At 35.3% G+C, this 23,382-nt stretch overlaps 1 protein-coding gene across 6 annotated transcripts in view; it reads left to right on the forward strand.

The window, feature by feature from the left end:
* The window catches only part of MRPL42 (mitochondrial ribosomal protein L42), a 30,970-nt gene extending 25,896 nt beyond the window's left edge, over positions 1–5,074 (forward strand). For all 6 annotated transcript variants that reach the window (XM_072773080.1, XM_072773083.1, XM_072773086.1 and 3 more), the window contains one exon: positions 4,499–5,074. In XM_072773080.1, coding sequence (XP_072629181.1) covers positions 4,499–4,544 — 46 coding nt within the window. In that variant the 3' untranslated portion in view covers positions 4,545–5,074. The remainder of the gene's footprint in view (positions 1–4,498) is intronic.
* Positions 5,075–23,382: the final 18,308 nt, after the last annotated feature.

Genomic DNA, 23,382 nt, shown 5'->3' on the forward strand with positions numbered 1-23,382 from the left:
TCTCAGTAATTCTTAGAAGTTTTATCCTAGAGTTTACCTATCAAATTATGTGACTTTATTCAATTTCATTTTTATTTAGGAAGGTCTCAGGTAGAGTAAGATGTTCTTTATTATCAAATTCTTAATCAAGGTCAGTAAAGTTTTTATGATACAAAGGTGTTTCCTCACTTCATTCAGTCCTGAACCATGCATTTAATTATCAACCTCACCCAGTGTGGATGGGCTGGAAGTATAAGTAGTATGACTGTACAGAACTGATGCTGAAATAGCCCAGTGGCCAATAAACACTGATGATTTGATTAGGTCAAGTCTGGGAATCTAAAGTTAATATTATTACTATTTATGAATTGCTTTTTGCCTTTTCCTAATCCTCTCAATCTTAGTTACTTTGGGATGGCAATTCAAAGAGTCTTAGATTTGGGCTTTGTGAGAGTGGGTGCTAGGGCTGTGTTGAAGTTTTAGTGTGAAAGGTGGTGATGAGGAAACTCAGGACATTGGATTTGGGGTTAAATTTAACTTTTAGTTCCTTATCTTCTGCCTTTGCCTGAATGACTATTTTTACATTCAGTTATGCAGAGGTTAATTTCAAAAGATGACCTATGTAACCATGCAGTTCCTGCTTCTTCCTGTTTGATGATATTGCAGGTACGAAAACAAATTAGCTTAGCCATGATGTTATATTTACTGAAGTCATGGGGCTTTGAATATATTTTTCAAAATGTACCCCTTACGCGAATCCATTTTTTTTTTCATATTGACAACAACAATTTGTGTTAGATAGCCCTTTTGTAAATAGTTGTTAAGGACATGATTCTGAGTTGTTCTGCCCTCCGCAGCAGCCCCTGAGGTTTCTCCCATTGGCCTTTAGAGTCGCCAGCACTCAGGAAGCAAGTATGTCATGCCCTTAGTTGTGAGCCTTTGTTACAAGCTGTTTTTCCTTTCTTCAGTCTTCCTCAGTTGGCATGAAAAAAATCAAAGTAATGATGCTTTCCTTCCATTATAATTTTTTCCAGAACACGTCATTTTAGCAATATAACAGTCCCTAATGGTTGTGTCTGAGTTTTCTGGTACTTTTCTCATTAATTAAACCATAATAACTTAATTGAAACTCTTTTTATGTATCCAAAGTTCATATACTATCTTGGTTTCTCCTACTGATTCCTTTTCATCTCTTTTACCTCTAAATTTTGGAGTGCCCAAGGAGCAGTTCTCCTCTTTCCTTTCTCATTTTCTAGGACAGTGCCCTCATCCAGTCTCATGGTTTTATATACCTTTCACGTGCTGATGGCTCCCAATCCTATCTCTGGTCAAGACCTGTCCCCTGACCTCCAGACCTGTATATCTATCCAGCTACTTACATGACACGTCTTATGGGCATCCCTGACTTAATATTGTCTCCTGAAGGTCTCACACAAACAAGATTCTCCTGGCGCCTTCCCTATCTCAGTTAATGCTAGCTCCAGTCTTCTAGTGGCTTGAGCCAGAAACCTTGGTGCCATTCTTAATTCATTTCTCACACCCAACATCTGGTCTATCAGCAAATCCTATTAGCTCTGTCTCCCAGAATGTATCCACATTTGACCATTTATCACTATTCCTTTTGCCACCATCCTGGTCCATGCCACCATCTTTTGCCTTGGTTTATTGAAGTCACTTCCTAACTGGTCTCCCAGCTTCTGCTTTACTTCTCTACAGTTTGTTCTTAGCATATTACCAAAGTAATACTGTTAAAAACTTCCCTCAGTTCTTATAATTTTTCTGTTGAAAACCTTCCAGTGGTTTCCCATCTTACTCAAAAAAGCTAAAGGCCATAACTGTTACCTACAAGAACCTGTGTGGTCTGATCCTCTGTTACCTCTCCACTCTCATTTCCTATCATTCTCCTCTTAGTTCACTCTGTTCCAGCCACATGGCCTTTTGGCTGTTCCATGAACATTCCTTTCTTTTAAAGCCCTTATATTGCTGTTCACTCTACATAGAATTCTCTTCCTACTAGTATCAGCAAAGCTAGTTTTCTCACTTCCTTTGGGTTTTTATTCCCTGAAGTCGTCCCTGGTCAACTTACTGGTTTTCCTCTCTCCTACACTGAAATGTAAGAATTCTTAGCACTTAGAAGTAGTCCCTGGCACATAGTAGATGCTGACACATCTACAAATTAATAAGTGAATGGGTAAATGATGTGATTCTCATTATACCTCTTAAAAAAAAGGTGTTAAGCTAACATAGCTCTACTAGGTGTAAAGTTATATTGAAGAAAATAAGGATGGAAGGACTGAAAGAAGCCTGGATGGAAAGATTTGGAAAATAATTTTAAACTTCTTGAAATGTAACAATGCTATAAATGTATGAACAGCAGTACTATTTTATTTAAATAACTACTTGTTTTTCCCGGGGGCCACAAAAATTAGTTACTCCCATCAGTAGGAAAGAGATTTGACTATCCAGCTGGATAGCTGCAGTGTGACAGGAGATAAAGTTCTGCTTTGGATTAAGAACTGTGGACAAATATTTCAGATATCATTGAGTCATTGTGTAATTTAAGAAGGGTAAGTAACTATGTGTTTTGGATTCCAGGAATAGTCTCAGTTTAACTCTTCTCTTAATTATTAATAGGGTGGGGTTTTAATTATCTCAAGGGTCTGAGTCTGATGATAAGTTATAAGGGTACCATATAATTAAGGTGTTTGCTTCTGGCTAGTGATTGATTATAGCAGATACTGAAATTCATGCATGATATTGAAATTCATGCGAAGATAGTGTGACTTCGCGAGCCCCTATTCTGGTGACTAGCTGCGAGAGCACGTTTCAAGGTTACACTAATAAGACTTTGATGATCTGGCACATAACTGGAACCCTTAAGAAAATGGTAATTTTCTATAATTTTTTTTATGCCAGTATAAGTAGAGGTAGAAAAGTTTATGTAAATTATATTATGCTATATGTATTATTCTACAAGTTAATGTTTTGTGTTATTGTATATAGATGTACTTCATTTTTTTAAGTTATTTACTGTTTTGCCAATTTTCAAAAAATCAGTATCAAAAAACAATGTGTAGGAGAGTTGCCTTATAAAACCATAAGATAAGCAAAAAAGAATGCTTTCAGTATCTTAATCACAAGTAAATAGCATGAGGTACATGTGTGTTACCATTTATCGTATAGAAATCCTTACATTGAATTTCCACATTAGCAAAAAAAGTAAAAACTCAGACCAACTTGCCAAAATCTGGCCTTACGGGAATTTTTGAAGAGAAGTCATCACAATAAACATGTGTACTCTGTGTAGAAATTCTCTTAAATCAATAAAGAAAATAAGGAAATGCAAAGAACCAAAAAAGAAAAATCCTCCCTGGTAAATCACTCAAAGTCAGTGATTGCTAACAATGTGTTTTATTTCTCTTTTTATATCTGTCATAAGTTTTATTTGTATATTTTTACATGGCTTTAATCATACTGTATATATACATTTACATCCTGTATCTCCCCCTCCCCAATTAATGTTTAATATTTTAGTAGTAAGATAGTTAATATTTTAACTATTTCTCTATATAGTTTAGAATAGATTTCCAGAAGAATTACTAGATCAAAAGCTTTGGCTTTAAAAATATTTTTTGATATATATTGCTATACTACTTTTCATAAGTATTGTACTAGTTAATACTTTAGTTGGGTCTGATGTTTATTTCATCATACCTGTGCTTGGGTTGGGCATTTATGATTTTTAAAAAATTTGTGATTGCAAAAACAAAATTCTCTCACTGTTTTAATTTGCATTTGTTCCACTTTTTGTGACATACATTTTTCTGTAAACATATTAGTTGTATCCTGTTATATATTAAAACATGATTTGGCAGCTTACAAAACCTCCATTTAGGGGAAAATATCCCCTTATAAATAAAACTTTAATAAAGCATGTTCAGCATATTTATGATGTGCTCTTTCTTTACTATAAAGACAATTATTAGTTTTTTTTTTTTTTAAGTTTTATTTTTTATTTATTTGAGAGAGAGAGAGAGAGTGAGCACAAGCCAGGAGCAGGGGCAGAGGGAGAGGGAAAAGCCATCTCCTCGCTGAGCTGGGAGCCTGTTGCTGGTCTTGATTCCAGGACCTTGAGATCTTGACTTAAGCCAAAGGCAGATGCTTAACTGACTTAGCCATCTGGGCGCCCCAAGACAATTATTAGTTTTAATTAAAGATCAATTATCCAGGTTAGTATATTGAAATTGACCTCAAGAGTGGCAAAAAAAAAAAAAAATTTTCCAAAATGCTTATTTAGTAGAAAACAATTTTCACAGTCGGGAAATGTGGCTTCTTACTAAGAAATATTTAAATATTTATCTTGGATATATCTAGCAGCATACACACACACACACACATATATTAGGTTTCTTTTATTTCACTGAGTACTAATGAACAACAAACTAATCACAGAAATTTGATACTTTTTTTAGAAACACATTTACTAAAATAATATCTTAAATATTTTCTTCTTTTCAAGGTATCATAGACGTCGTAGGAAACTGGATCCTCCAAAAGACAGATGATACTGAGGTTTTCAGGAATCAAAAAGATGTTATCTTGTGTCTCATTTGCCATTTGAGAAACGCAATTGAGTATTTTCACTAATATGTTATATAGCAAAATAATAATAAAATGTCTTTTCATATGTTAGAATGTGTATTTCTTTATATATAATAGGGAATTGTGGATTTGACATTCTTATTTACAGAAACCTATTTCATCTTTGCTTTTGAGATATTAAGGTCTACCATTTATTTTTATGTGTCTAGTGTGATTAAGTATTTATACATAATCAGTCATATATTGTTAGTAGTATAAATATGATTAATAGAAATGTGCATGGTTCTCCTTCTCAAGGAGATTTTCAAATAGCTTTTGAAAAGAAACGCATGAAGTCCACCCAGAAAATAAATGTTACAATTCTTTGTTGTGGCTTCTAGGAAATTATTAAATTACTGTTGACTCTTGAACAACATGAGTTTGAATTATGTGGGTCCACCTATACACAGATTTTTTCATAAATGAATAAATGAATAAATAAATATAAAGTCCAGTACTGTAGTTGTATTTTCTCTTTCTTAAGATTTTTCTTTCTTTAAGATTTTATTTATTTATTTGACATAAACAGAGAACACAGGCAGGGGGAATGGCAGAGGGAGAAGGAGGAGCAGGTTCCTTGCTAAGCAGAAAGTCCATCTCAGGACCTTAGGGTCATGACCTGAGCCAAAGGCAGGCGCTTCATCTACTGAGCCATCCAGGCACTCCTCTTTCTTATGATTTTCTTAGTAACATTTTCTTTTCTCTAGCTTTATTGTAAGAATACAATGTAAGATAACATGTAAGATAATATGTTAATTGACTATGTTAATCAGTAAGGCTACCAGTCAAGAGTAGGACATAAGTTAATTTTTTGGGAAGTCAAAGTTATACATGGATTTTTTACTGCATGGGGGGTTGGTATCCCTAACCCCCTTGTTCAAGGGTCAACTGTTATTACATTTTAATTAGATCTACTGTCTGCGAAGTCCTTTATATACATCATTATTAAATTCTCACAATAATCCTTTATTTTTTTAAGATTTTGTTTATTCCTGAGAGACATAGGCAGAGGGAGAAGCGGCTCCATGCAGGGAGCCCAATGTGGGACTCGATCCCGGGACTCCAGGATCACGCCACGGGCGGAAGGCAGGCACTAAACCACTGAGCCACCCAGGTGTCCCTCACAATAATCCTTTAAAGGAAGAGCATCGTCCCCATTTTACAGGTAAAGCCAAGTGACTTGAATCCTACCTACTTAGCAAGTGGGAGAGCCAGAATCCAAATGGTCTGGCCCCAGAGCTTTTTTACAGTGCATTATTGTGGCAAAAGGGTATTTTCCTCACCCAAGAATGTACTTTCCTAGAAAGAATATAATTTGTTTTGATATTTTTTTCCTGGTCATTTAAAAAGTTCTACTAGCTTCAGAACACATGCTGCTCTGGGTTAAAATGTTAATATCCCTAAATTAGTATTATAAATTAATGTTAATAGATTATTCTGTTGTTGATTGTCACTACCACCTTATATGTGATCCTAAATGCCCCTGTGATTTCAATTTAGGAAGTAAAGAATCTTTTAAGAAGAAAAGTGCTTTATTCAAAATTGTAAAATATTTGTGTTATTTAAAAATTTGATGGGAAAAATTACTTCAGTGAAGTGAAATTGAATGAAATTCATTGAAATGAAGTTTTCATTTCATTTAAAGTCTGTTTAATCTAGTTATTTATTTATGAATGAATGAATGAATGAGAGACACAGAGGCAGAGACAGGCAGAGGGAGAAGCAGGCTCCATGCAGGAAGCCCGACATGAGACTCAATCCCGGGACTCCGGGATCACACCCTGAGCCACCCAGGTGTACCTAATCTAGTTCTTTTAATAAAGGCACTCTAGCTGAAGTTTTAAGTATTTAGTAAATGTAAGGAATATAAATAGGAAAGTGTAAAGGAAATCATAATGGCCACCTTCTGATACCAAAAGGAAATGTTTTTAAGTAGCTTACTTTTTTCATTAATACATTAATTTTGGGGGAAAGATTAAAGCAAAACAAGTTGTAGAACTTAATCAAATATTTACCAACTATGTTTAATGACACTGAAAAATGGTTAAAATTTTTTTTAGGTTGAATTACACCCAAATTTTTACAAAAATTGAGATATGCCACATTTTAAAAGGAAGAAAAAAAATAATTAATTAAATAAGAAATTTTTTTCTAAGTTCAAGGATGTACTAAATAGAAATTGTTCAACTCTAAGATTCCCGAACCACACATCTACATGTCAATGCTTTGATGAATTTGACTTCAATCTTATTCTACTGGAAATACAGATGAATACTGTAGTTGCTGGAATTTGGTTTTCATGGATTACTATTATTTAATTTTGCTAAATAAGTACCTATTCCATCACCACCATGACCTCTTTTCTGCTTCTTCCATTCCCTGCAACCTTAGGGGTAATAACTATGTACCATCACTAACATTTTATTAAATGTCCACTTATTTGTTTCTTTTTCCATGAAATTTAAAAACTACATAAAAGGTGGAATGGCCCCTTTAAATAGAATTAATTTAGCTTCATGAAAAATTCACTACCCTAAGTGTTTTGTTTGTTTTTTGTTTTTACTACCCAGTTCTTGTGTGTCCATTGGTGAGGTGGATTAACTGCACACCTCATTGATGAAAAGCACTGTCAGTGAAACCACCAGAGGGCACTCTCACATAGTGTTCAATTCAAGTGTTGCTCACCCAAGGGTAGTAACTTACTGTGCTTAATTACCAGAGAATATTTGGATGTTCTTTAGGTAAGAATAACTAGTAGAATAAATAGCAGTAGTGAACTTATGTGTTGAAATATTTTGAGGCCATTATTCATTCTGTTGATCTATTCAAGCATTTACCAACCCCCTAATACATAGGAATAGGTATTGTACTTTTTGCTCGGCCAATAACAAAAAAAGATCCCTTCTTAAGGATGACAGTATCTACTTCACTAGTATCTACTGAGCTACTTAATTTCCGTAATCATGTTTTTAAACATGAACATAATATATCATTTTTTTAAATTAAAAAGTAAATAGAAAATAAACATTACCCATTATTAATACCTTGTAAAGATAACACTAAAATTTTTGCTTTCTTTCTTCCCTTTTATTTCACTGCATATTTCAGAAAATAAAAGTATTAATTATTCATGCTATTTTATAACTTGATTTTTTCATCTAATATAATTAAATTTTTTTGCCATATCATTAAATACTCTCTTAACAATGCATATTATTGTATAAGCTGATTGTCAGAATTAACTGCCTAATTTTAGACATAATCATTGTTTCTGTTTGTCCCCTATTATAAATAATGCTGTTAACATCTTAGTGGGTACTTCTACTTTTTTGTAAAAGACTATTTTGAGGGGCACCTGGGTGGCACAGTTGGTTGTGTCCAACTCTTGGTTTCAGCTCAGGTCATGACCTCAGAGTCTGTGCTCAGGGCAGAATCTGCTTAAGAATCACTGCCTCAGGGGACCTGGGTGGCTCAGTAGTTGAGAGTCTGCCTTCAGCTCAGGTCGTGATCCTGGGGTCTTGGGATCAAGTCCCCCATAAGCTCCCCAAGGGGAGCCTGCTTTTCCCTCTGCCTATGTCTCTAACTTCTCTCTGTGTCTCTCATGAATAAATAAATAAAATCTTTAAAAATAAATAGCTCACTGCCTCTCCTTCTGCCCCTCCCCCCAAATAAATAAATCTTTAAAAAAAAGATTTTAGTTTTTATTTTTATTTTTTTTTAAGGTTTTAGTTTTTAGAACAGTTTTAAGTTCACAGCAAAATTGAATGAAAAGTACAGATATTTCCCATATCCCCACATATGCATAGCTCCTCCCCCCTTATGAGTATCACCCACCAGATGATACATTTGTTATAGCTGATGTACCTACATTGACACATCATCACCCAGAGTTCATAGTTTACATTAGGGTTCACTCTTGGTATTATGCATTCTATGGGTTTTGACAAATACAGAATGGCGTATATCTACCATTATATATCTATTAGCATACTGTCATTGCCTTAAAAAATCCCTAAAAATGGTGTCTGCCTATTCATCCTCTTTCCCTTCCTAACCCCTAGAAACCACTGATCTTTCTTGTCTTCATGGTTTTGCCTTTCCCATAATGTTATATGTTAGAGTCATGCAGAATGCAGCAGATTGGCTTCTTTCACTTACTAGTATGTCTTTTCATATCTTGATAGCTCATTTCTTTCTAGTGCTGAAAAATACTCCGTTGTCCACACTTTATCCATTCACCTTCTGAAGGGTATAGATCTACTGAAGGGTATATTGGTAGCTCCCAAATTTGAGAATTATAAATAAAGCCGCTATAAACATCTGTATATAGGTATGGACATACATTTTCAACTCCTTTGAATAAATGCCAAGGAGCATAATTATGGATCGTAAGGTAAGAATATGTTTGGTTTGTAAAAAACTGCCAAGCTTGCTTCCAAAATGGCTGGATCATTCTGTATTCCCACCAACAGTGACTAAGAGTTCTCACTGCTCCACATCCTCAACCAGCATTTGGTGATGTCAGTGTTTTTGGATTTTGGCCATTCTAATAGCTGTGTGGTGGTATCTAATTGTTTTAATTTGCAGTTCCTTGATATATTGCCTGTGGAGCATCTTCTCATATGTCTGTTTGCCATCTGTGTATCTTCTTTGGTGAAGTGTCTATTGTTAAGGTCTTTGGCCCATTTTTCAATCAGGTGGTTTTCTTATTGTTGAGTTTTAAGAGTTCTCTGTATATTTTGTATATCAGTCTTCTATCAGATAGGTGTCTTGCATATATTTTCTCCCAGTCTACGGCTTGCCTTTTCATTTTCTTCACAGTGTCTTTACAGAGAAGGAAAATTTAATTTTCATTAGGTCTAACTTATCAATGTTTTCTTTCATGGATCACGCCTTTGATGTATCTAAAAAGTTATCCCCAAAGGTCATGTAAATTTTCTCCTAGTTTTATATTTTATAGTTTTGCATTTTAAATTTAGGTCTGATTTGTGTGTGTGTGTGTGTGTGTGTGTGTGTGTGTGTGTGTGATTTTGAGTTAAATTTTATGAAGGATGAAAGGTCTGTGTCTAGATTCATTTTTTTGCATGTGGATGTTGGTTGTTCTAGCTCCATTTATTGAAAAGACTATCTTTGCTTCATTGTATTGAATTTACTCCCTTGTCAAAGATCAGTTGACTGTATTTATGTAGGTCTATTTTTAGGCTCTTCTGTTAAAATATTTTGTGTATTTGTTAACTATGTAGCACAGTCTCTTGATAACTGTAGCTTTACAGTAAGGTTTGAAATAAGATAGTGTCAGTCCTCTAACTTTGTTCTTCTTCAAAACTGGTGGATTACATTAATTGATTTTTTGAAGTTGAACTACTCTTATACACCTGGCATGAATCCCATTTGATCACGGTGTATAAATTCTCTTTCATACCTTTTTTTAGGATTTGATTTACTAATATTTTGTTGAGGACTTTTCCATCTACATTCATTTTACATATTGGCTTGTAGTTTTCTAGTAATTTCTTTGTCTGGTTTTGGTATTAGGGTAATGCTGGTCTCATGGAATGAATTAGGAAGTATTCCCTCTGTCTTCTGAGAAAGATTGTAGAGAATTGGTATTATTTCTCCCTTAAATGTTTGGTAGAATTCACATCTGGACCTGGTACTTGATGTTCTGGAAGGTTATTATTGATGCAATTTCTTTAATAGAATCAGGCTTATTTAATTAGTCAATTTCTTGTGTGAATTTTGCAGATTGTGTCTTTTAAAGAATTGGTCCACTTCATCTAAGTTATCTGTGGGTTTACAGTTATTTATGGGAATTGTAGTAATGTCTCCTCTTCCATTTCTAATATCAGCAGTTTGTGTCTTCTCTTTTGTCTAAGTAAGCCTGACCTAGCGACTTATTAATTTTTATTCATCTTTACAAAGAACCGACTTTTGGTCTTATTAGTTTTTTCTATCAATTTCCTATTTTCAATTTCATTGATTTCTACTCTAGTTCTTACTATTTCTTTTCTTCTGCTTACTTTGGATTTAATTTGCTCTTCTTTTTCTTGTTCCCTAAGGTGGAAATTTAGATGGATGATTTTAGATCTTTCTCTTTTTCTAACACATATGTTCAATGCTAAAATTTCCCTTTAAGCATGGCTTACTTTGCACCCCACAAATTTTGATAAGTTGTGTTTTGTTTTCATGTAGTGTAAAATACTGCTTAATTTCTCTGGATATTTCTTCTTTGACTCATGTTATTTAGCAGTGTGTTATTTAATCTTCAAGTATTTTGAGATTTTCCAGCTGTTTTTCTGTAAATGATTTCTAGTTTAATTCCATTGTGGTCTGAGAGCAGACATTGTATGATTTCTATTTTAAATTTGGTAAGTTATGTTGTATGGCCCAGATTGTGGTCTATATTAGTGAATGTTCCATGTGAACTTGAGAAGAATATGTATTCTGTTGTTGGTTGAAGTAATCTATAGATGTCCATTGTATCTAGTTGATTGATGATGATGTTGAGTTTAGCTATGATTTCCTGCCTGCTGGATCTGTCCATTTCTGATGGAGGGGATAAAAGTTTGCAATTATAATACTGCATTCATCTATTTCTCCTTGCAGTTTTATCAGTTTTTGCTTCATGTATTTTGGCATTCTGTTGTTAGGTGCGTAGACATTAATGGTTGTTATGTTCTCTAGAAAAATTACCCTTTTATCATTATGTAATACTCTTCTTTTCCCTGATAGGGTTCTTTGCTCTGAAGTTTGCTCTGTCTGAAATGGATATAGCTACTCCTGCTTTCTTTTGAATACTATTAGTATAATATCTTTCTCTCTCTCCTTTTATTTTTAATCCATGTGTATTTTCACATTGTAAATGGGTTTCTTATAGATAACATAGAATTAAGTCCTGTTTTTTATCTACTCTGACAATCTCTTTTATTTTTATTTATCTATTTTTTTTTAAAGATTTTATTTATTCATGAGAGACACAAAGAGAGAGGCAGAGACACAGGCAGAGGGAGAAGCAGGCTCCCTGCAGGGAGCCCAATGTGGGACTGGATCCCCAGACCCCGGGATCATGCCCTGAGCCGAAGGCAGACGCTCAACCACTGAGCCGCCCAGGCTTCCCAATCTGTGTCTTTTAATTGATGCACTTGGACCATTGACATTCAAAGTGATTATTGATATAGTTGGATTGTTATCTACTATATTTGCTACTGTTTCTGTTGTTGCCCTTGTTGTTTCTATTTTCATTTTTTACTTTTTCTGCTTTTTTGTGGTTTTGGTTTTTATATGATTCTGTTTCTCTCCTTTCCTTTCTTAGCACACCTATTATTTTTTTTTTCTTAAGGCCTTCCTACATGTCCTGTTGTAATATACTTCTTTTTTAAAAATATTTTTTGGTGGTTGCTCTAGAGTGGCTGCATATGTACATTTGCAACTAAGCCAAGTCCACTTTCAAGTAACACTATATTGCTCCTGGGTAGTGCAAGGACCTTATAATAACAAAGTAATCCTAATTCCTCCCTTTTGTCTCATATCATTGCTGTCATTTATTTCTCATACATAAGCATATACATATAATCAGATAACACTGTTGCATTTTTTTTAAAAGATTTTTTTTTTATTTTTAAGTAATCTCTACCCCCAACATGGGGGTCAGACTCACAGCATGAAGATCAAGAGTTGCATGCTCCACTGACTGAGCCAGCCAGGTGCCCCTGTTGCTATTTTTTAAACAAACTGTTATGTTAGATCAGGAAAGAATAAGAAAAATTTAAAGTTTGTATTGTACCTTCACTTATCCTTCTCCATTGCTCTTTCTGTTTGTAGATCTGAGTTTTTCACCTATATCATTTTCCTCTTTCTCTAAAGAACTTTTAATATTGTTTTTGCTAGACAAGTCTATTGGCAACAAATTCTTTAAATTTTTGTTTGAGAAAGTTTTTATTTCTCCTTCAGTTTTGAAGGATAATGTAGCGGTACAGAATTCTAGGTTGGTAGGGGTCTTTTGCTCTCAGTGCTTTCAATATTTCCTTCCATTCTCTTCTTGCCTCCATGGCATCTGAATGAAGTTAGATACTATTCTTACTCCAGAGCACTTGATCAAAGTTTTGTTTTCTGTTTTTTTTTTTTTTAAGATTTTACTTATTTATTCATGAGAGAGAGAGAGAAAGGCAGAGGGAGAAGCAGGCTCCAAGTGGAGCAGAGAGCCCAATGTGGGACTCTATCCCAGGACCCTGGGATCATGACTGAGCCACTTAGGCATCCCTTGATCGAAGTTTTTAATTAAGCATTTTTGTGCGTGTGATTATTTGATAAATACCCATCGTATCTACTGGACTATAAATACTATAACTTGCAGGGTCCCTAACTGGCTATGTACACACTGTGTTCCTGCTGCTTAACGTGGCCTGTACCACAAGCATATGATTTTATAAAAGAATTACTCTAATGCAGAGGATTGTAACTTAAGAATTTCACAAATGGGATTTGGGGTTAGGGGTTATCTATAAAACCCCTGAAGTTGTGTAGAATTTTGAGAATATATATCTTATGTTTTCCTGGGAATAGAATCTATAGTTTTCAGTTCATTAAAGGCTATATCACATCATGCCTTAGTTCTTACTTACTTGCCTGCACCAAGTACATAACATTAGTACTGGAATGGTATTGTTGTGCAAGATAGAAAGTGATTTCCACACATTCCAAGAAAGCAACGGTAGTTAGGGCCCAAGCGTTTTTTAAGAATGGAAGAAAACAAGACCTCATAGGCCTTCGTTTTGGAAGGCTTTAGCAATGTGTACAAACCCTGACTTAAGGAATAGTTTTCCAGTTTCAGATATGTATTTTTCGATTTCCAGAAATGAGTCAACTTGAATATCAGTGCATAAACACAGGAGGTTAGCTAGCAGAAGGCGTAAATAAATGTCTCCATGGCCTATAGTCAAAGGGAATGATTTTTTAGATATTTTTTCTCAGAAGTTCAAAATGACTTGCTAATATTCTTAGCAAAATAATTTGTAAATATTGCCCCAATTACAGTTGGACCATTAGCCCCCTACTATTTTCTAATGTGCTGTTTAACCTTACGTAAGAATACATAATGTGCTTTCTAGTTTTGAACAAAGACATCTGCTTTGATTTAATAACATCACCTCATATTTATATTGCATCTTCCTGTAGGAAGCCTAAAATGCTTCATAGTTGTGATTGCCTAAATTCTTACAACGTTGCTTGTAAATTAGTGCATTTTTAGATGGAGGAACTGAGGCAGAGTTGCACAATTATGTCTGGAAATTGCAGGTAGAATCTGAGTCAGTCTTTAATTCAGCAAGATTATATTTTCTTTTGGATAATCTCTTCAGGCATCTAATTATTTCACCAAATTTTATTAAGCACCTATAGAGTTTAAGCCACAGTGTATTCAAAGATGAGACCTCATTCCTGATTAACAAAATATCAGACCTTCCCTCCTTTCCTTTCTGGTCAGAATTCACTTCTTCCTTCTCCATTATCCAAAACACATTGAATTACTAATCACGTTCTTTAATTTGTCTTGAATTTGAGCAAAATTTGTGGTTAGTAACATGGTCAGTATGACAATTTTAATTAATCCCGTTGGTCTTTTTCATCATTGCGGCCCAGCTATAACTACCATCAGTAGGATCATAGTAGATGAAACAGTAGACCTAAAAGACACCTTTAAGATGATTTTGGGGTACATGCTTTGATTTAATGGATAGGAGAACTGAGATTCAATAAGACTAATTGACTTGCCCAAAATCCCATCATGGCAAAACCAACCAATGTCTTTTTTAAACATTGAGGATATTTTTATATGTATATTTATGCATACATATAACGATGAAATTTGCCTGCTTCAACAGATATGCTTATTGGTTTACTAGTAGAGCTTCAACAACTGGTCCTGTCTGATAATATTTGCCAATTTCCATGGTATAAATAATCCCATCATGGCTGATTTAATCTAGGAACACTTTAACAACTGGCTCACAAAATTTCTGAAAATTTAATAATTAGATTGCTATGAACCAGCTCTGGCATGCTACTAGATGTGACCCTGAAATCATACATTTACTATTAAAACATTATATCATTTTCTTATTCTGGTTATCCATTCAGAGACACTCTACCTGATTTTCTGATTAATATTTTCAGGGGAAATAAATTATTCTTTACACGTCAGCTTTAACCTTCACTTTCAGGATTTTTTTGTTTTTTGTTTTTGTAGGATTTTTTTTTTTTAAGTATTTAATGACTTGATAAGTACTTAAAACTATTTGCAAGGTCTGTCTCAAGAGAACTTTGCATGAACCCTTGAATATCAGTTACCTATTTGCTAAGTTACAAGTCACCCCAAATACTTATTAGCTTAAAACCATAACCCTATATTTAGTTTACAGTTTTGGGTAAATCTTGTCTAGTCAGGCCTGGCTTGTTCACACATGGCTTCAGGATTTTCAAGGGTACAAGATGGGAAACTGTAAGGTCCCTTAAGGCCTAGACTTCAAACTGAACAACATTACTTCCACAAGTCCATCCCAGGTTCAGGGAGTGGGGAAGTAGACCCTAACTTTTGAAGGAAGAAACAACAGATACTGTGGCCATTCCATTCCTTTACTGATTTTGGGGAGTGTTTAGATTGTTATATCTATGAGACAGAGCTGAATGCACAGATATGATTGGCCCTCAGTCAAAAGTTGATTAGAGTTTCTTTTCCAATGTTAAAAGAAATTCATAACCTTTACTTATAAACCATCTCTACTTGATAATATACTCAGTAATTGACAATTTCCTTATCAGTTTAATTCATATATTTTAACAGTGTCTCTTCTGCACATACTAACTAGTTAGTAAGAATTGAGGTGGAGGAAGAGCTAAATAATAAGGCAGTATGCCTGCCTAACAATTGGAGACCAAGATAAGACATTAAGTAATCAATTGATAAATTTTATACCATCATTCAAGTTCAGGAAAAGAAGCAGTCACTGGAGATTATATTAGTTGGGAAAGAGTTCTTCATAGAGAACCATTTTTTAAATCTACTCTGTTGAGGTATAATTTATATACATTAAATGCACACATTTTAAATGTGTGGCTTGATGACCTTTAACAAATATACATTCATGTAACTATCATCATAATCAAGATAGAAAACATTTTTATCTTTCCCCAAAATTATCTCATGTCCCTTTTGCTGTCAATTTTCCCCAATTCCTGGGCCTAGACATAGTGATAAGTGCAAAACCAAAAGATGGCTTTCAAAGAAAGTTTAGTGAATTTAAAAATCTGAAAAAAAAGCGGACATTCAATTTTATAAATAAACTAATGCTTTATAGGCTCTTTATAAAGTAAGCAACTTTAGCTTGTTAAAACTAATATGTACGTATGTCATTTTCAAGGCATTAGTGAAAAACTGCATCAGAAATTCTTAATGTTGGGAGAATCTGTGGCAAAAAAGGTAGTTTGTCACTTATCAACAACCTAACAACTTGAAATATTTGAGTAGATTAACTCATAGAATGAATAAAGCTAATTATTTTTCTCTGCAACCTTATTGATGGATATGAGTGTACAGCTGTTGCTAATATGGCAATTCTTTTAGTTTGTGTGCTTTTGGAATATGATAGTAATATGAAGGACGAATTCTTTTTTCAGCTTCATTGCTGATAAACATAATTAACTCTAAACAACAGAAAGCTCTGAAAAATTATATTGTCAATGAACATGGCTTGAGGTTTTGTATAAGAATACAATTGGCTATGTAGTGGCAACGACAAGAAAACGTTCTGGAGTAGTTACCGAAATTAAGGACCTTGACCCAGAATAAGTGGTATGTTCACTTCTTCTTTGAGAAAGTCTTGGTCAACTGAACTAAACAGTGTGCTTAGTAACTTGGTGAAGATAATAAATTATGTAAAGACTAATGCATTAAATTCAAGATTATTCTTTTTTTACTATATGATAATATGGAAGACAATCATAACTGTGATGGCATACTGAGATATGATGATAATCTAGCAGGAGAGTTCTTTTTTTTTTTTTTTTTTTTTTTTTTTTTTTTTTTTTTTTTTTAGCAGGAGAGTTCTTTTGAGCATATTAGCATCACTGCAAGAGACCAGTTTGGTCTCAAAATGTAAATTGGCCAACTAGAGTTATTAATTTTTTTGATATCTTCAGAATTCTTCCATGCGAGGCAGAATGCAACATGTTTTTCAATGGCAGATTAAATTGAAGAGGACAGCAAAAGGTAGAAGTTTGGAATAATAGGATTTCTATAGACTGTTATTACATGTTCCATAATTTAACAATTCCCAATGAAGTAGGTGATTATCTTATCAAACCCTTATGAATCTGATAGAATGCTTTGAATTTTATTTTCCATTAAAAGAATGTCTAGATACAGCCAATTCATGAATATAGAATCTTTTTATTTCATCTAAAAAAAATGATTTAAACTTAATTATAAACTTACAGGGTACTTTGTTCTAACTGGCAAGTAGTAAAGAATTGAAAATGAATTTTGAAAATAGTGCATCACTCATTCACTTCATTTTGATGAATTTTTTTTTAAGATTTTATTTATTCATGAGAGAGACAGAGAGAAAGAGAGAGGCAGAGACACAGGGAGAGGGAGAAGCAGGAACCATGCAGGGAGCCTGATGTGGGACTCGATCCTGGGTCTCCAGGATCACGCCCTGGGCTGAAGGTGGTGCTAAACCGCTGAGCCACCCAAGCTGCCCCATTCACTTCATTTTGGACAAAGTTAAAAATGAATAGTCTGAGCATGCGGAAATTATTTTAAAACCTCTTTTTTCCATTTTCATCATCATCCCTTTGTAAATACAGTTCTTTCTTAGAATGATATTAAAGCAACACATAGAAGCAGTTTACATATACATAATTCCCTGAAAGTAGTATTGTCAATCCAACCTGGGTTAGATATTTTAATAAGAAATACACTACTTGGTTAGCCCGGGTGGCTCAGTGGTTTAGTGCTGCCTTCAGCCCGGGGTGTGGTCTTTGGTTCAGTTCTGGAGACCCGGGATCCAGCCCATGTCAGGCTCCCTGCATGGAATGGAGCCTGCTTCTCCCTCTGCCTATGTCTCTGCCTCTCTGTGTCTCTCATGAATAAATAAATAAAATCTTAAAAAAAAAAAAAAAGAAACTTCTGATCCTACCTCATTTGTCCTGTTGAGATGTGTTGAGATCTCAATCATAGAATTCCCCTTCTTTCTGACAGCATCCAACCTAGAATAGGCCTCTGCTCCCTTAGACCCTCTCTCCAATTGCTCAAGCAAATAGCAAATCCTGTAATGGGTTCTTTCTAATGCTCTCGTACTGTGTTCCATGGTTCCTTGTGTTGTCTGTTCTTCCCTGCAATGAGTCATAAGTCATAAGCTCACCTGCTTCAACTAGAGATGTGTTCCAGGTTGTCTCTAGCTGAAAGAGATTAAGCATAATCTCTGAGGGCAGCCCCGGTGGCTCAGCAGTTTAGTGCTGCCCAGGGTGTGATCCTGGAGACCTGGGATCGAGTCCCACATCAGGCTCCCTGCATGGAGCCTGCTTCTCCCTCTGCCTGTGTCTGCTTCTCTCTCTCCTCTCTGTGTATCCTCATGAATAAATAAATAAAATCTTAAAAAAAAAAAAAAAGAATAATCTCGGAGTTTCTTGCTTAGACAATCAGGTGTTGGGAGTAGTAGTAATAGAAATAAAGAATACTAGATGAGAGGAAGGTAAAGTCTTCAATTTTTAACAGGCTATCTTTGAGATAATAGTGGTTCAAGCTTTGCAGAGAAATCCAGGAGGCTTTTAGTTGGATATGTGGCTCTGGGGCTCAAAAGAGATGGCTGTGCTGCATGTATCTATATTTCATCTCTACCCATACATAAGTATACCCAGAAATATATATTTGAGGGTTATTATTTATATAATAATTGAAGCAATGGGGTTAGCTAAGCTGAGGACAGAACCCCAAGGAACCCCTATATTTATGAGGTAAGCAGAAAATGAGATACCCAGAAAAGACTCTTAGGAGAAGCTGCCATTGAGAAAAGAGAATTAGAAGTAGAAAAAGACCAGATGTTAACGAAGGAAGAAGTTTCAAGAAGGAGAATGAAATTAGTAGTTTTATATACCGCTAAGAAGTCAAGTGACATAAGGAGCCCTTCAAGCCATCTGACATGTCCCAACATTTTTTGAGTACTCTTTACTTTCTGGCACAATAAGATGTTTCAGGCTCCTCTTATTCTTCCCTGCCCTAGCCCTCGCATCAGCCATTTGTCTAAGGACTCCTATTAACTTTGAATGGAAAATGGTATTTAGAAACCATGGTCAGGGGGACTTTTCCTTTTAAAGCACTTGTCTGTGAAGGCCTACAGCTATATGGTGATCACATGAGGCAATGGAAGGTCAGAGAGAAGGGGAAACTTGGCTTAAGTAAATATAAGCAAAGCAGAGGTCTGATTATCAGACCTGAAGCTTAAGGTCAGAAACAAGATAAGGATGATTTGACCTTGAGTCCCAGAGTAGCACATAGAACTCCAAAGGTTAGGATTCATTTTAGAAATCTGGGTGAAGCTCTGCCTCTCAATATGCATTAAGTGAGGCCATCTGCAAAGCTTGGGCACCAAAGCAAAGACTGAAGCCACCTGTAAAATATTTGGGTTATCTCCTGTGTCAAGCATTTGATCCTGGAATGTGTTGTAATCGTCTCTACTTAGTAAAGTGATAATTATGTTTATTAACTTTAATATTCTTTATCATTAAGAAAAGAATTAGATGTTTGGTAAAACATATCCAGTTTTGTGGACCACATATTCCAACCCTCTTTCCTCTAGAAAATGTCCATTTTTCCTACCACAAACATCTGTAGGGGGTCCCAACTGGCTGAAGTTTATTGGACTAAAGATGAGTAACCACATCAAGTAGGGCTGATCAAAATACTGTGTTTGGGTCCTAAGTGAGCTGATGACCTAAACCAGACCAATGAGAATCCTTCCTCAGGATCTGAAAAGCTGATACTGGGAAAGACGCTTACTCCTTCTCTCAGACAGAGAAGTGGAGCATCAGTATGTTTGTGGCATAATTCCCAGGAAAAAGCCAGCACAAGAGCCACAGAAAGAAGAAAGAAGACTCCAGGTGGCATTTGAAACTCTGATCCCTTGTCTAAGAGGCCCAGGTGTGCTTTTGCTATCTCAGAAGTGGTGAGCCTTCCAACACAGATTCCTTTTTGCCTTAAGCTACTTTTGGCTTGAGTTTCACTTTTCACCAAAAGAGAGAGGCCTCACTCAATACAATGACTTCAAATAAGTCTGGTTTGAATTTAAACTGTCAAGAGCTTATTACTTCATTTATATTGTCAAAGGCTAATTTCACTTTCTCCCTTTTAGAATTGAAGTATATTAACAGGAATCTGTTGGGGGCACCTGGGTGGCTCAGTCGGTTAAGCATCTGCCTTCGGCTCAGGTCATGATCTCAGGGTCCTGGGATGGAGCCTCGCATCAGACTCCCTGCTCAGCGTGGAGTCTGCTTCTTTCTCTCCCTTGGCCCCTCCTCTTGTTTGTACTCTCTCTCTTGTAAATAAATAAAACCTTTAAAAACTACAGTGTTAGTTTCAGGTGTACAATATAAGGATTCAACAATTCTATCCATTTCTTAGTGCTCATCAAGGTGAGTGTACTCTTGATCTCCTTTACCTATTTGACTCTGCTCCCCACCTACCTCCCCTCTGGCAACTACCAGTTTGTTCTCTGTATTTAATAGCCTGTTTCTTGGTTTATCTCTTTTTAAGTTTGTTTGCTTTTTCCTTAAATTCTACATATGAAAAAAAAAAATTCTACATATGAGTGAAATCATATGGTATTTGTTTTTCTCTGACTTATTTCACTTAGTATTATACCCTCTAGGTCCATCCATGTTATTACAAATGGCAAGAGCTTATTCTTTTTTATGCCTTGTAATTTTTTTTATGCCTGAGTAAAATTCCGTTATGTAAATAACTCACATCTTTATCCATTCATCTATCACTGGACATGTAGGTTGCTTCCATATCTTGGCTATTATAAATAATGCTACAATAAACATAGGGGTACATGTATCTTTTCAACTTAGTGTTTTTGTTATCTTTGAGTAAATACCCAGCAGTAGAATTACTATATCATAGGGTAGCTCTAATTTTAACCTTTTGAGTAGACTCCATACTGTTTTCTATAGTGGCTGCACTAGTTTGCATTCCCATCAAAGTGGATGGAGGGTTCCTTTTTCTCCATATCCTTGTCGACATTTTTATTTCTTATGTTTTTGATTTTAGTTATTATGACAGGTACAAGGTGATATCTCATTGTGGTTTTGATTTGCATTTCCCTGGTGATGAGTGATGTTAAGCATCTTTTCATGCATTGGTTGGCCATCTGGATGTCTTCTTTGGGAAAATGTCTGTTCGGGTCCTCTACCCATTTTTTAATTGGATCATTTGTTTTTTTTTGGTGTTGCATTGTATAAGTTCTTTATATATTTCCAATATTAACCCGTTATTGGATATACCATTTGCAAATATCTTCTTTCACTCAGTAGGTTCTTTTTGTTTTGTTGATAGTTTCCTTTGCTCTGCAAAAGCCTGTTGTTTTGATGTAGTCCCAATAATGTATTTTTGCTTTTGTTTCCCTTGCTGAGGAGACAAATCTAGAAAAATGTTTCTATGGCCGATGTCAAAGAAATTATTGCCTATATTTTCTGGGAGTTTTATGGTTTTGGGTCTCACATTTAGGCCTATAAATCCTTTATCCTTTAAATCCTCTAAAATAAAGTTAACTTCATTTTGATGAGCATCTCAAACATCAAACCCAAATGGTAGGAAATAAAGTGACCATGAGGGGCTATTGCGTTTTTCCTAATAAAAATGACAGTTGTTCAAAATGATTTTCCCCCTATTTATGCCTAATATTAGAACATCTATCACAGGTAGTCTCCCAAGGATCTTTTTCTTATTAACAACCTTACTTTAAATTGTATTTCCATTCATTATTTTCCCCATCACATTATTGTACTGAATGTATATTATCTTATTACTTTATTTAATCTTGCATTTCTAAAGCAACAAGAAATAAGTGATTTGAAAAAGAAAGTATGTTTACTTTCTTATCATTCTTCCCTTTAGTTACAAACAATCTACCAAGCACTTCCTCAAGCTTACACTTTCTGTAACAAAGAGTCATTGCTACAGGGTTTTACTGTTTACTCTTTCAGCTTTTCTAGTCCTTAAGGCTGGGTAGAAACCTTAATCCTTGTGTTTATCCAGACATTTGCTGAGTTCAAGGACAGCTACCCAAGTTAGTTAATGGCTTTGTTCTTTAAAAAGAATCCGATTTTGGTTCGATGCTTATAATCATTCAATGTATCCAATGCTGTGTTAGTCATTTCATTCCATAGTTTTTCTTTGCCTACCCCTCCTTAACAGAATTAGTCTCTAGTTTTCTTGTGGGGATTTACCTTTTCCCTACTCTGGGTCTGAGAGGTCTCAATGCATTCTGATCCTTGTAGCAAGAGTGGAGCCATGACCCAGGCCCAAGGCAACCTGCACATGTGTTCCTGAGGTAGGTACATGACCTAAAGCAGTACAGTATGAGGATATTTCAAGATTTCTATGAATGCCACCAGCAAATATATTTTTCCTCTCTCCTGGATATGAACTTAAGTGTCTATGAGACTGGCATTTCTGCAGCCATCTCATGAACATGAAAGGATTGTCTGTCTGAGAATGGAGTCAACCTAAAAGACATGGAGCCAAAAAATGGAGAAAGAGAAACCCAGGCCTCATTACTTGAATCAAAAATTAACTTTTTGCTCAAGCCCATATGAATGAATCTTTCTGTTACTTATAAGCAGAAGAATCTTAACCGATGTAATAATGATCATGTAAAATTCACTTGAATGCAAGAGGAAAAATTAGATAAGTACATATATGTCTGAGTTTTTTTTAGAGCAATATCTGAGAGGCAAATGAAAACTAAGTGTCCATTGGTCATTTCAGCTTGTCTTGTATACTTGCCAAAATTAATCATCTAGAAAAGAGAGTAAAGCATAAGAAACTAGGCTCTGAGTATTCTAAAAAATCCAACCAATTGCTTGGGATATCCTGAGTTTAAGAGATATAGCCCATATAACAATGCATTATAATGAGAACGGTCCTGAGTAGTGATCATGAGGCACCAGAAAGCCACAGTTATCAGAAAGAGTCATAGGCTCCACAGATGAAACTGGAGGTATTATGCTCAGCGAAATAAGTCAGAGAAAGACAAATACCATATGACTTCACTCGTATGTGGAATTTAAGAAACAAAACAGATTAACATAAGGGAAGGGAAGGAAAAGTAAAATAAGATGAAAACAGAGAGGGAGGGGATCCCTGGGTGGCGCAGCAGTTTAGCGCTTGCCTTTGGCCCAGGGCGTGATCCTGGAGACCCGGGATCGAATCCCACGTCGGGCTCCCAGTGCATGGAGCCTGCTTCTCCCTCTGCCTGTGTCTCTGCCTCTCTCTCTCTCTGTGTGTGACTATCATAAATAAATAAAAATAAAAATGAAAAAAAGAAAACGGAGAGGGAGGCAAACCATAAAAGACTCAACTCTAGGAAACAAACTGAGGGTTGCTGGAGGGGAGGGAGTGGAGGAATGGGGTAACTGGGTGATGGGCATTAAGGAGGGCACTTGAAGTAATAAGTACTGGGTGTTGTATGCAACTGATGAATCACT

Source organism: Canis lupus, chromosome 13 (genome assembly GCF_048164855.1).
Source record: "Canis lupus baileyi chromosome 13, mCanLup2.hap1, whole genome shotgun sequence".
NCBI classification, from domain to species: Eukaryota; Metazoa; Chordata; class Mammalia; order Carnivora; family Canidae; genus Canis; species Canis lupus.